The sequence below is a fragment of the Chinchilla lanigera genome, unplaced genomic scaffold (assembly GCF_000276665.1).
Source record: "Chinchilla lanigera isolate Chin_1 unplaced genomic scaffold, ChiLan1.0 scaffold00166, whole genome shotgun sequence".
Lineage (NCBI taxonomy): Eukaryota > Metazoa > Chordata > Mammalia > Rodentia > Chinchillidae > Chinchilla > Chinchilla lanigera.
Window position 1 is genome coordinate 1095145 of NW_004955567.1, and position 14465 is coordinate 1109609.

A 14465-nucleotide genomic window follows, 5' to 3' on the forward strand; every position below is an offset into this window, starting at 1 on the left:
AAAAAAAAAAAAAAAAAAAAAAAAACTAAAAAAAAAAAAACTACAAACAGTGAACGTGTGCAGCTACTGTGATACGGTTGTATAATAACAGGAGCTGTGGCTGACCGGCCTGGGGTTCAACCACCGCCCTGACCTCGGCTGGCCCAGCTTTTGGGGCGGGCCTTCGTCTGACGGTGGCCTTTGGCAGTCCCTGGCAGATGAGGAGAGCGCCGCAGTCCCCTTGACTTTCACCCAAGAGCCGGCACCCTGCGCTGAGCCCCCCTTCGGGCTAAGCCTTCCGGGGCGGCAGTGATGTCCTGAGCTCAGCCTTGTGCAGGGACCCTGTGGGGCGCTGTCGTCACCCGGAGTCTCTCAGTTGTGCAGTGTCCTCTCCCAGGCGCACTGTGGCCCACTGCCTGTTGGAGTAAATAAAGCTTTCTTGGCACACCGCTGTGTCCTGTTTATGGACCACGTGGTCCTCCACTGAAAGCTTACGGGGGCCTGGACACCTCACTCTGAAGCAGACAAGACCAACAGCAGACAGCTGTCGAACCTCAGCGGCTCCCGGTGGCAGAACTTCCTGAGGTGATGGGCGGGTGCTGTCCTTATGCTGTCCACTGGCAGCGCCCTGACCACATAAACACGATTAATTCAGAGTGACCCTCAAGCTGGCGCCAGCTCCCAGAACTCTCTGGATAGCCCAGGCTGGCCTCAGACTCCTGGTGATCCTCCTGCCTCAGCCTCCTGCATGCAGGCACGCACCACCACACCCAGCGTGAATTTGTGTGGTTTTAAGATCGTCCATTTATGGCCCTTTGTTCTAGCAGCCGTAGGAGTCGTCCCTCACGGGCGGCAGGTGCTGTCCCCTTGTGAGAGCTTCCTGCCGGGCAGACCCCAGGCTGAGCCCTCCGCAGAGGTCCCAGCAGGGCCTTCCCAGTCCTCACGGTGTTACCTGTACCTCCATCTTTCAACTGGGGGACAAGGGCTCTGGGTTGTCATTGGCCCCTGATCACACAGGGTCGGGGGGCAGCCGGACGGAGTGGACAGAGAACTGACAGCTCTCTCACCGCCAGGGACTATGTCACGGGCGGCACTTGTCCCAGCAAGGCCACCATCCCCGGGAAGACGGTCATCGTGACGGGCGCCAACACCGGCATCGGGAAGCAGACCGCGCTGGAACTGGCCAGACGAGGTGAATCCCCTGCTTTGTGTTCGGAGGAGTTACTTGCGCACTGTGTTGGTAGCAGTGCAGTCAGCGAAAGCTGGGAACGGAGCATGTGTCCGTCCCCAGATGGAGGGACCCGCTAAGTGTCGCCTGCCACAGCAGGACTATTACTCAGCCCTGTAAAGGCAGGGCATTCCGATCCACACTGCACCGTGATGGACCCGAGGGAGCAAGGCTCAGTGAGAGGGCTGAGGTCCGGCTCCTAGGGGCCGTGTGCAGAGAGGCAGGAGGTGGAGGGGTGGGTGCAGGGCTGGGGGGGAGGGGGAGCCGGTGGCCAGGGGTGTGGGGTTTCTACCGGGGATGATGAACATGCTGTGGAGCTGCGTGGGGTGAGGGCCATGCAGCAGTGCGAATGTCCTCAGGGCCACCGCACTGGGCCCCGTCTCGGTCACCTTCACAGGGCGGGGACACAGCTCGAAGGGGCAGAGGGCTATGCGGCTCACATGTCAGGCTGTGGTGTGCTGGCTCTGGAGCAGTAGCAGGGTGACTGAGGGGCCTGGAGGAGGGGAAGGCGCTCTGCCCACGGAGGCCAGGAAGCGGGAAGCAGGAAGTGAAGGGAGGAACGGGGGCGGCAGGGAGGGTAAACCCCAGGGCCCAGCTCCAGCCAGGGTCAGCGGGCCAGCAAGGACTCATGAGTAGGTGGATCAGAGTACAGCGCCCCCATAGTCCAGCCTCCTCCTGCATGTGAGGATTTTGGTGCATTTTATTTATCTTTTATCTTTTTTTTTTCTTCTTTTTGGTATGTAGTCAAGGCCAGCCATGAACTCATTTTGTAGCCCAGGCTGGGCTTGAACTTGTGGTGATCCTCCTGCCTCAGCCGCCAAGTGCTAGGATTACAGGTCCGGGCCACCACTCCTGGTTTAATTAGAAGACTTCTCGTAGCGTTATTGAGATGTACAAATGGTCCCTACCATGCGATGATTTGATTTGCTTTTTTTTGGTGGTATGGGAGACTGAACCCAGGGCCTTTGCACTGAGCTACACTCCCAGCCCTTTCTGTTTCGAGACAGTATCTCGCTAAGTCACTGAATTTCCCGGGCTGGACTCAAACTTGCAATCCTCCTGCCTCAGCCTCCCAGAGTGCTGAGATTACAGTCGTGCACCTCCATGCCTGACTTCTGAGCATGTTTCAGATAGACAAGGCCTTGCTAGGCTGCTTGGGAGGTGTATTCAATGTGTTTTCAGTTCAGGGTACTTTTGGTTTATCACGGTTTTATCTGGATGTAAACCCACTGGAGATCAAGGAGCATTTGTAATCCATAGCCATGTTCTGCTGGCTTCAGGGACCCAGCGCTCCCAGGGTGACGTGGCCTCGCCGGTCAGCGTGGGAACATTTCATCCCCCAGGAGCCGGGCCCCTCCAGCCCTCAGGGCCACCCTGGGAAGCCAGGTACCTGCTGGACTTGGGCAGTGCAGGGCCGGTGCCGGCCTGTTGCGGTGCCCGGGGCTGGTGACGCTGGCGTGTGTCGGCGCTCCGTGCCTGTCAGGGCTGAGGGTTGCCGCAGGGAGGACAGCATTGGCTGACTCTGGGCGCAGTGCCTGGACACTGCCCGTCCCCTCCCGCTGACGGTTGTCCCGCACTGCCAGGACGGTTGTGTGTAGTCTCTCGGTGATGACGCCTCCGTTTCCCTTGAGGTGATGCCTGACCGCGGTTTTTCCCTCGTTTTGTTCCCACTGTTTCCAGGAGGCCGCGTCATCCTAGCCTGCCGAGACATGGAGAAGTGCGAGGCGGCCGCCAAGGACATCCGCGGGGAGACCCTCAACCCCCACGTCTGCGCGCGGCACCTGGACCTGGCTTCCCTCAGGTCCGTGCGCGAGTTCGCGGCGAGGATCCTCGAAGGTAGGGGAGGTGCGGCCTGCGGGGCTCTAGGGAGCCAGTTCTCAGGGAGCCAGTTCTCGGGGAGCCAGGTACACCTGCTGCCTGGTTTTAAAATTTTAATTTACTTTAGTATTATTATTTTTGTAGTAGTGGGGATGGAACCCAGAGCCTTCATACCGAACTATATTCCCAGCCCTCTTTCCATTCTTTTATTCTGAGGCAGAGTCTTGCCAAGTTACAGAGTTGCCCAGGCCAGGCTTGAACTTGAGGGCCTCCTGCCTCAGCCTCCCAGGGTGCTGGGATGACAGGTCTGCTGCCCTGCCCCAGGCTCCTTCCTAACATGTTTATGTGTGTATTTGTATATTTTTAGACAAAACTGGAACTATATATATATATATATATATATATATATTTGTTCTTACACATCTTTAAATGGACTAGAGCACATAATTTTAAAACATGTTTAATTTTAAATGGACAGATGAAAATTGTTTGTATTACTAGTGTATAACATGGTGTTTTGAAATACATATATGTTGTAAAATGGCTAAATTGACCTAGCTGACACATATATTTCACGTTATATAACCTTACTTTTTTTTTTTTTCTTTTTGAGGCAGGGTCTCACTATGTAGTTCAGGCTGGCCTTGGGCTCACTTTGCAGCCCAGGCTGGTCTCGAACTCACAATGATCCTCCTGCCTCAGCCTTCCAAGTGCTGGGATTACAGGCATGCATCACCATGCCTGGCAACTTTACCATTTTTGTTGTGAGAACATTTGAAATCTATTCTCAGTGATTTTTTTTTATTCTCAATGATTTTAAAGAATATGATACATTGGTCAGGTGCAGTATGTGCACCTATAATCCCAGTGTTTTGGTTACTTTTCTCTCGTTGTTGAGACAAAATACTCAACACCCAGAATTAAGGAAGGGAAGGTTTATTTAGCTCACAGTCTGTGGAGGTTTCAGTCCATACTCGGCTGGCTCCAAGGCAGGGTGGCACATGGCAGAGGGCAACAGTTCAAGGTGGCAGAAGACAGCAGAAGCAGCAAGAGCAAAAAGGAGGAAAACAAGCCTCTTTCCCTCCCTTACATTGTAAGCAGGCCACCCCACCCAGGGGGCGTGCGGCACTCACACACTCTGCGGCCCTCCTGCACAGGCGCAGGATGAATACAAAGTAAGCACCCTGGCTCCCGCTGAGTCACACAGTTAACCTTCTGAACCTCTCACATGGACACAGTGAACAGCATCCCAGAGTTAAAGGGCGTGTCCTTTCCACCCCAGGATGTGCAACTGCTGAGTCACTTAGTTAAGCTCCTGGACTCAAGTTGACACGTTGTATCAACCATAACACCCAGCTGCTTGGGAGGCTGAGGCAGGAGGATCTCAAATTGAAGCCCAGCCTAGGTAACATATCCAGATCCTGTTTCAAAGTGAAGTTTAAAAAGGGATGAGGATCTAGCTCTGGGGTGGAGGACTTGTTTAGGATGGTCAAGGCCCGGGGTTCAATCCCCAGTACTGCCTGGTAAAGGAAAAAGCGTAATACACTGTTAGCTGTGGTTGTGAGGATGTGGAGTCGATCTCTCGAACCTGTTCTTCCTAAGAGGAGGTATTTTTTATGAGTCCCATGAACACCGCAGTGTTGCAAGCCTCTTACCTTGAGAATCCCCTGCTGTTGGGCGTCCAGGGTGTTGCTGATTTTCCTTTCGATATGAGGCTAGCAGGGGAGCACCCTTCTTTTTAAAATTAGTGCATCTTAGTAATCAGAATGGCCGGTTTGCTCCGTTCCCTCCCACGCCCCTGCGCCCTCCTCGGTCTCCGCAGGTCTACCTCCTCGTTTCCTGTTGTCTTGCGTTATTTTACGTATTTGTTTAGGTTTCTCATGTGGGAGAAACGGTGCGATATTCAGCTTTCTGAGTCTGGCTCATTTTGCTTCACGTGACGGTGGTCTGCAGTTCTGTCTGTTCTTCTGCAGATGAGATCGTTGCATTCTTTATGGCCGTGTAATACTCCACTGTGAATGGCCGGCCTTTCCCTCGCCCGTCTGTGATGGCACCTGGCAGTTGTGAGTGTGCTGCTGTGAACGTGGGTGTGCACGGCCGCTGCCAGTGCTGTTGGTAACTCTCCCGGGAGGACGCCTGGAGGGGACACGGCTGGGCTTCTTGGGATTTCCCTTGTGAGTTTCTCGAGGAATGTCCACGCTGGTTCCCCGGGGCTGCACCAGTCTGCATCAGGGGACGGGGAGACGTCGCTCTTCACCCTGAGTCTCGTCCGCTTTCTGGACCCTAGTGGGATGGGTTTGGCAAACGTCCTTGTCCTGAGTGGACGCACCTTGTTCACAAGACAGCCCCGAGTTGAAGGGGAGGAGGACAGAGCTGTGGGGTCTCGTTTATCAAGAACGTTTCCAGGCCAGCCGGAGGTGTAGCTCGGTCACAATGCCTGCCTGGCCAGCGCGAGGGCTTGAGTTCAATTCCTGGTACCAAAAAAAGGAACATTTCCTGGCCAGTTGGTGGCACACGCCTGCATCCCAGCACTCAGAGGCTGGGGCAGGAGGATCGCTGGGAGTGCAAGGCCAGTCTGGGCTACCTAGTGAGTTTGAGGCCAACCTGAACTACATAGTGAGACCCTGTCCCCAAAACAGAACAAAAATAACAAACCAAAATTTAAAAAAACAAAACAAAACCGTTTTCTGAACCCCTGGTAGGTCCTGGTTGTCACAGGGCTGAGAGAGGGCTGTGCTGGAAGAGTGACTGTGAGGTAGGGAGGGAGGCGTAGATGTCCCTCCCCTCTCCCTCCCCGCCTTCCTCCCTCCCACCGCCCACCCTCCCTGTGCCCCTGGGACCGGATGAGGCGTTACCTGGCGGCGTGGGTGAGAGGCTGTGGTCGCGGGCACACAGGACAGGAGGGGCAGTGTCTGCAGGCCTAGCGGGTGGACGGAGGGCATCTGTGAAGTGCCTGCTGTGTACCGGGAAGAGTGCTGCCCCTGGCACACATGGGCCCAGCCGATCACCCTGTAAGCCCCACATCGGCCTCTGTAGCCGTGGGTACTGGAGCCCAGCGTGCTCAGCCCCGGGGCATCTTGGGACGGCAAGGACCAGAGGCCGACACCCTGGGCAGGTGAGGTGTCCTCGCCGAGCCACAGTGTGCTGCTCCGGAAATGGGTTAGTACGTTGTGAGATAGAGTCTCGCTATGTAGCTCAGGCTGGCCTTGAACTTGTAGCAACCCTCCTGCCTCAGCCGAGTGCTGGGATTACAGGAGTGTGCCACCATGCCAGGTGAAATAGTTTATGGCATGTGTATTTTACCCTGTTTAACAAAAACAGGGGCCAGGAGTACAGCTCAGCTGAATCGAGCCTGCTGGCAAGCACAAGGTCCCCAGTTCGATTCCTGGTACCAAGAAAAACCAACAATAAGAATAAAAGAGGGAATGGGGTACAGCCTGGTGGAGGCCCGGGCTAGCATGCAGAGGATCTGGGTTCTACCCTCTGCACTGGGAAATAAAACAAGGCTTTTCCAGAAGAAACAGAACATAGTCAGGGACCCCGCCTGGGTCCAGCCCTGGGTGAGAGGAGCTCAGGGCCTCCGCGGTGCTGGGGCCTTGGCCTGGATCCCTGCCCAGGGCTCATGCAGCAGCCCTGCCTCATCCTTCTGGCTGCCCGGCACCCGCAGTGGTCCTAGTGGCAGCCCTGTGTGCTTCCACGACAGCTGTGCCGCCTGAGAGTGCCCTGTGCCCTTCAGTCCCTGGGCCACGCGGGGCAGCCCTGCACGAGGCGCCTGACCGGCTCGTCCTCCCTGTATTTCCAGCGCCCAGGAGCTGGGGCTGAGGAAGTACTTGTTGAGTGAACAGCGATTATACGTTTCTGCTGGGCGGGTACTGTTGTCCTTCTACACGGGGGAAACTGAGTCACTGAGCAGCTACGTGCCGGCCGGGTGCTGGCCGAGCCGCCTTCCCGGAGCTTGTGCCCTGCTGGGAGGGGGCGGGCACCGACTCCTCCCTCCCCAGGCCTCCTGAGAGTGGTATGGGTTCAGTGGTGCCCCCCGGCCCCGGCCCCAGGATTGTGGCCTTGTGGGACTCAGGGTCTGTACAGAGCCTAGTTGGGGCAGGTGTGCGTGTGTGTGCGCCCGTGATCCGGTGCCTGGTGTCCTCCACGAGGGAATTTGGGACACAGAGACACCTGAGGAAGGAGACGGGAGGAGACCAGAGAAGGTGGCATTGGCCGAGGGCACGGCAGGAGTGGAGGAGCCAGCCCCGTGCACCCGCCGCGGTGCCTGCTTTGGGGTAGGACGGCCACACCCTGCGTGGTCTCACCGCCCCCCCTCTGTGGCCCCGTGTTGGGGCCGCTGCTGCGGGCGGGGGCCCTGTCGCTCATGCGGCCTGAGGGTCCCCAGCTGTGTGCACGTGAGGTGTCCGGAACCAGGCTGGGTCGGGCCCGCGGCCTGCAGTGCCTGGGCTCATAAGAGCTCAGCAGGGCCTGTGCGTGTGTCCGAGAACATGTCCATCCGGGGCTGCCCATCCTGCCGGGTCAGGACGCCAGGACTGGGTCATCACAACCCGAAGGCCTTGCTGCGCCTGGGGTCGGGCGGACCCCTCTGCTGCCTCCTCAGCTCCGCCTCGCCCTGGTGCGGTCTCCCTGTGTGTCTCAGCCTTCCCCTGTGCCCCTTCAGGGAGGACACGGGCCTGCTGCGTCAGGGCTTCCCTGAGGCCCCATCCTCACTGATATGCTACCACAAAGACACTGCTTCTTGCTGATTTTTTTTTTGGGGGGGGTACTATGGCAGGAGCCCAAGGCCTTCACACTGAACTCCCTTTTTAAGAAATTTGGAGACAGGGTTTTGGTATGTCACTAAGCTGCCCAGGCTGGGCTCCAGCTTGTGATCCTCCTGCCTCAGCCTCCTAGAGAGCTGGGATTGCAGCGGTGTAGCACCCGGCCCCGCAAGGTGCTGTTTCTGAGAGGCCACCTTGCAGGCCCCAGGGCACAGGGACTATGGGGACGATGTCCGCCGCCCCGCAGGGCTCTGGTCCTTGCTCAGCCCTGTGCCCCGTCCCCTCCCTGTCTTACAGAGGAGGAGCGCGTGGACATTCTCATCAACAACGCGGCCGTGATGCGCTGCCCGCACTGGGTCACCGAGGACGGCTTCGAGATGCAGCTGGGCGTCAACCACCTGGGTGAGGCCCGTGAGGGTGGCACTGAATGTGGGTTCTGGGGCTCCGCCCTGAGGGTCCTGCTCCATGCCCGGGCACTGGGCGGCCCCCGGGGTCTCTGGTAGCTCAGGCGCCTGCGGTTCATTGCTCCGATGGTTGCTCCTGTCCCGCAGCAGCCGCTTGTCCAGAGACTCACATGATGCTGCCACCCACCCCCAACCCCATCCCCTCATCGTCCGTCTGTCCTCAGTGTCCATCCGTCTGTCCTCTTCCTCCCCAGGTCCCGGGGCCTGGCGCTTGCCTTTGCTTCTGCCTGCAGTGTCCTTGTGGTGTCCCCGACACCTGGCCCTTCGTGTCACGAGATCCCAGCCCTGAGGCCATGCGCTCAGTGAAGCCGTCCTGGCTGCCTCGTGGAGCTGGCTGACCCCGTCCTTGCCGCCCCTTCGCGGCCTCGTTCGTTGTTTTGTTCCCTGGGTGCGTCTGTCTCGCAGCTAGGATGCAGGTCCCGCGGGAAGGGCACCTGTCTTGTTCCATGCTGTCTGCAGCACACACGGGCCTCACCGGCACTTGGCGGAGGGGTCGGAGCTGGCTGCACAGTGCCAGGCCCGGCTCTGCACCCCGCCTGTGGTGTGTGTGAGCTGTGTGACTCAGACAAGCACCTGGCACTTGTCTTCCTTGCTGGCCTTCGTTGTGTGGGACACGCAGCATGGGTTGCTGAGCAGAGCAGTCCGCTCGTTCTTCTTGGGGATCCAGGCCGTGTGGTGTTGCCCTGTGGACTCTGTGGGGTCCAAGACTCTTCACACTACGCATTTGCTGACCGCACACTGTCTCTGTCTCACGGACGTGGATGGCTCACGGCCGGGTCCTCCTTCCTGCCGTGGGAAGGAGGGAAACTGGAATACTGTTGTGTCAGCTTTCCACGACTGTGACAAAACACCTGAGAAAAACACCTTCAAGTATGAAAGGTTTACTCTGGCTCACAGTTTCAGAGACTCCAGTCCACGGTCGGCTGCTCCATTGCTTCCGGCTGCGGTGAGGTGGGAATATCGTGTTGGAGGGATGTCGGGGAGGGAGGCTGCTCACCTCACGGCAGCCAGGACACAGAGTGAAGCAGCGAGCCAGAGGGAACGCGGCTGGGGCCAGATACAGGCCCCAAGATCCTGCCCCCACGCCCCTGGCCCTGAGCTAAGTCCCTCCTCCTGAGTTCCCACCCCGCAGCAATACTATCACAGTACGAATCAATCACTAGGTCAGTCCACCAGTGAACGGAGAGCTCCACAGGCCAGTCCTGTTCCAAAATCCCCTGCTTGGAACTCATGAACATTTTGGGAGACGTATCAGATCTGAACCTTAGCAGCCATGACCGGAAAGTGGTAGTGTGGATGACGTTTGTAGGGCTGCCACGACAAGGTAGCGTGTGCTGGGTCATGTGGACAGCAGAACTGTATGCTCTCAGTTCTGGAGTCCGGAAATCCACGCTGAAGATGCCGGCAGGCCTGGTTCCTTCTGGGGCCGATCCAGGCCTCTCCCCTAGCTTCTGTGGGTTTCTGGAAAGCTTTGATTTTGCCCGGCTTGCAGTCGCGTCCCCCGGATCTCTGCCTTGCTCTCCCTGCCTCCTCTCCGTGTGTGGGTCTGTGTCACAAAACAGGGCACCTTTATTTATTGATTCATTTGTACAGTGTTGGTGGAACCCGTGGCTTCATGCTAGCTAGGAAATGCTCGGCCAGTGGGCTACATCCTCAACTCTCCACCTCCCTTTTTCAAACATGTTGGGACAGGATCTCACTGAGTTGCCCAGTCTGGCATCTAACTTTTGATCCTCCTCCCTCAGCCTCCTGGGTAGCTGGGATTGCAGCCGTGTACCACCAGGCATGCCTGGTGGGGACAGGGGGCCCTTTTCGTAAAGACATCAGCCACACTGGTTTAGAGCTCACTGTGATGACTCCATTTTAATCTGATTCATTTGTAAAGACCCACTGTCCAGTTAGAATTTCTACATTTTTTTTTCCCTGTGGGGGGCATAGTTAATCCATGACACATATTGTCATTCACATCTGTTGTAATCAACTACACGACCTCCTATAACTGCAAGGGAGTCTGGGAAATTTAGTCATTCATTCATGGGGTGTCATGTGCATGGCTAAAAATTCTGTTGCTAAAAAAGACATGATGAGATAGACGGCCATCTCTTCCCCAAATGGCTTCGTGGGGCTACTGTCTGACTTGATCGTCTTTGTGGTCTTTTGACTCTCTTGGGCATGGAATGGTAGGGTGTTCAGCAGTACCCCTGGTCTCTAACCATCAGATACCAGTAGTGAATTCCTGTGGGTTTTTTTTGGTCTTTTTGAGGCAGGGTCTCGCTATGCAGTTCAGGCTGGCCTTGGGCTCACTTTGTAGCCCAGGTTGGTCTCGAACTTGCAACGATCCTCCTGCCTCAGCCTCCTGAGTGCTGGGATTACAGGCGTGCGCCACCACGTCCAACCAGAACAGCTACTTTGAAGAAGAATGGACAGAACGGTTCTTGCTGTCCTTCGTCCAGGTCATTTTCTTCTGACAAACCTGCTGCTGGACAAGCTGAAAGCCTCAGCCCCATCGCGGGTCATCAACCTCTCCTCCCTGGCCCACGTGGCTGGGCACATAGACTTCGATGACTTGAACTGGCAGAAGAGGAAGTACAACACCAAGGCTGCCTACTGTCAGAGCAAGCTGGCTGTCGTGCTCTTCACCAAGGAGCTGAGCCGGCGGCTGCAAGGTGCGTGTGGGGCGAGCTCACCGCTTTGCTCTCTCCTCTCTCAGCCCGGAATGGCCCTTCCGTGTCCTTGGGCAATGGAAGGACAAGCGTATTGGCTCTGGGCAGAGTAGACTGAAAGGTGGCACTCGTACCATGGCTCTCCCTTCGGATGGCTACGGCAGGCATCACTGATCAATTGCTGCTCTAATGATGCCGTTCAGGCCCTCACTAGGCAGCCTTCTCTGCTTTTCCTGGATGGGCATCTAAGCCTCTGGTGTTCTTAGCTAGTGGTTCTAAACTCGGAGTGATTTTGGTCCCTAGCAGACGGGTGTCAGCGCCTGTAAACGTGGCTGTCACAGCGAGGTAGGGGAGATGCTCCCGGTATCCATGGGGGAATCCATGGGTGCTGCTGAGCTTCTCGCGGTGCATTGCACGTCCCGTCCGCCCTGACCAAGGGTCAGTGCTGAGGCCGAGAGCTGCTCTAGGCCCCTGCGGCTCACAGGTGGTCTGTGGGTCAGCAGGGCGCTCACCTGAGTGAGGGCTGGTCACAGATGCTGTGCCGCAACCACACCGCAAGCCCCAGCTTGAGTCTCTGGGGTAGCGGAGCCCCGGCCTGTGGGTTTGTCAAGGCTCAGGCAGGCTCTGCTCGGGGGCGCGGCTGCCTTGTATGAAGCCACTTGAGCCCGAGGCTTCAGAGTGAGGCGGCATCGATTCCGGTGTGCGAAGCGGCATGGCCGGGGAAGCCCCACAGCTCGGTGTGGGCTGCAGCAGCCTTCGGGTGTGGTGTGCACCCGGCATCTGCCCGCCACCGCCCCCATTCTTGTTCATTCCAGGCACGGGTGTGACCGCCAACGCTCTGCACCCTGGCGTGGCCAGCACGGAGTTGGGCAGACACACTGGCATGCACAGCTCCACCTTCTCCAGCTTCACGCTTGGTGAGTCCCTCTCCGAACCCTTGCCCGTGCCCTAGTACCTGGGCCGGGGCTCTCCCTCTGAGTTCGTCCCTAGCCTTACTTCTTTCTGCCCCCTCCTCTGTGTCTTTGTGTGCTGGAGGATGAGTCACTGTTCTGTTGATGTGGCCTGACAGCCTGAAGACAGCTTCAGGGAATAGGCCAGAGCCCCATGGCCAGTGGAGGGGTGGGGAGTCGTGCTGCTGGTTCTTGGACTCAGGCTGTGCATGGGCTGACTCTGGCTGTGCCCCAGACTACCTGAGCCGCCCGAGGGAAATGTCTTCCCCATGTTATGCTCCAGTTTCCTCGTCTGTACAGTGAGGGCCGCAGTGGGACCCAGTGGAGTCATTGGAGGATTAGATAAGACCTCCTGTAAGAGACCTGCCCAGTGCCTGCGCCAGAGTTAGGCTGCATAAGTAACTAGAACTTAGAGCTAATATTTATGATCCTGAGAAACATCTAGTGGGTGTGTGCTGGGTGTCAAGAATAGTAAGCTGTGACTGCCACCAGGTGGACTGTGTAAGTGAAAATTATTTCAAGGAAGGGTGGGGTAGGTGAGGACTTAGTGTGACCAAAGGAAGTGAGGGCTTTCATTTTTCAGGGGAAAGCCAGGGAGGCGTCCTGGGTCCCTGCGTGTGGAGGGCTCTGCCTGGAGGCGGGACCCACAGGGTGGAGGCCTCCCAGAGGGTGGGGCTGGGCTCTGTCCTCCCGAGTGTGTGGACTGCAGGCTCTGTGGGTCGTTGCAGGGCCCGTCTTCTGGCTGCTGGTCAAGAGCCCCCAGCTGGCGGCCCAGCCCAGCACCTACCTGGCCGTGGCGGAGGAGCTGGAGGGTGTTTCTGGAAAGTACTTTGATGGACTCAAAGAGACGGCTCCAGCCCCGGAGGCAGAAGATGAGGAGGTAGCCCAGAGGCTTTGGGCTGAAAGTGCCCGCCTTGTGGGCTTGGACGTGTCCCTCAAGCCCCCCGCGAGGGGACAGTCCAGCTCCAGATAACCTCAGGAGCAGGTTTGAAAGCCACCTCATTCTCCAGGATAGAGCTGCAAGATCAAGGATGCTGACAGCCGGCCTCTGTCACCCACTGGGGGACGGGATGAACACCGTGACCCTCACCGTCCTCCAGGGGCAGTGTGGGCGCCATGTGAATTTAAAGACCAAGGGATGGAGGCTGCTATGCCATCTTCATCCCCTAGGGGCAGTGTTGGCTCCAAGACCGAGGCACTGGGTGCCACGCCCTCGCCATCCTCGCGGCGCAGGTGAACGCCAAGGGTGCCGGCTGCTGTGCCCGCACTGTCCGCTAGGGGCAGTGTTGGCCCCATCTGGCAGCTGTGCACAGCGGACTGAGCCACAGGCGGGCACCTGCCTCGAGGGACGCCCGTGTCCCTGAGCCTGGGTCTCGGCCACTGTCATGTGCGCTGTAGCCACCGCTGCTTGGGACGGTCTGGTGGGTGAGCTCTGCCTGGCTCGGCGGCCTTCAGGTGACAGTTTACTGAGGGCCTCTGTGCAAGCCAGTCCCTGGTGCCAGGCCCCACCCAGAGAGGCCAGCGCAGACCCCGGCCTGGTCATGGCGTGGCTGAGCACGCGTGGACCGGGATCGCCTGGGCTGACACCTCCCCTCGGGCTCTCAGATGTGCTCTGTGATAATAAAATCCCCCAAACCTACCAGAGTGATGGGTTGTCTTTTCCCCCACGCGTGGGAAGTGAGTGGAGCACACCCCGTGTGTACCCGTTCCTTTAGGACTCCAGGACATGGACTGACTGACCAGGGCAGCAGCCCAGCAGCCCTCCGGGCTGGGGGTGGGAGCCGCCTGTCCCCCGCCTGGGTGTCTTTCGGGGCTGAGTTAGAGCCGGGGCAGGATGAAGGCGAGGTCAGGTGGGCTTTTCCTGGGCCACAGAGGTGAGGTGCTCCAAGGTGCTCAGTAACCAAGATGTAAAACAGTGCTGGGACCCTGCAGTTGGGTGCAGTGTGGCAGTGTGACACAGAGGACAGCCCCACTGGACGCGGGCCACCTGGCCAGATGTCAGCAGCCCCAGGGAGGGGGTTGGACGACTGCCTGAAGCTATTTTTTTTTGTGTGTGTTTTTGAGACAGGGTCTCGCTATGCAGTTCAGGCTGACCTTGAGCTCCCTTTGTAGCCCAGGCTGGTCTCGAATTCGCAACAATCCTCCTGCCTTAGCCTCCCAAGTGCCGGGATTACAGGCACGCGCCACCACACCCGGCTTGAAGCTTTATAAATGCAGCTTCTTTTCTTTTTTCTTTTTTTTTTTTTTCAATTTTTTTTATTAGTATGTGTTGCAGGACACAGCCATCACATTCCTCTATCACAGTCCTCATGGGGGGTAGTTACATGGACACAACGCATTTTAGGTTTTTCATCCCATTCTCTTCCCTGCCGCCCCCTCCAACTCCTGGTCCCCTTCCTGTTTGCAAAAGATCTCCCTATTTCCTGTTATCTATATTTTGTTTTGATTTTTAGTTTTGCTCTGGGTTTCTCATACAGGTGAAACAGTGTGACATTTAAGCCCGTGTTTTATTTCACGTAACATGGTCTCAGGGTGGACCATTTCCCTACAAGTGACTCAGGTTTATTGTTTATGGGAGAATACTGCTCCAATCTGTAAAT

The 14465-nt window shown here is 57.3% G+C and overlaps 1 protein-coding gene across 2 annotated transcripts in view; it reads left to right on the forward strand.

Moving 5' to 3' along the window:
• Rdh13 (retinol dehydrogenase 13 (all-trans/9-cis)) overlaps nt 1–13504 on the forward strand; it is a 17013-nt gene extending 3509 nt beyond the window's left edge. For both annotated transcript variants that reach the window (XM_005413365.2, XM_005413366.1), the window contains exons 2-7: nt 1053–1171; nt 2888–3043; nt 8086–8190; nt 10706–10918; nt 11731–11832; nt 12594–13504. In XM_005413365.2, coding sequence (XP_005413422.1) covers nt 1053–1171; nt 2888–3043; nt 8086–8190; nt 10706–10918; nt 11731–11832; nt 12594–12838 — 940 coding nt within the window. In that variant the 3' untranslated portion in view covers nt 12839–13504. The remainder of the gene's footprint in view (nt 1–1052; nt 1172–2887; nt 3044–8085; nt 8191–10705; nt 10919–11730; nt 11833–12593) is intronic.
• Nucleotides 13505–14465: the final 961 nt, after the last annotated feature.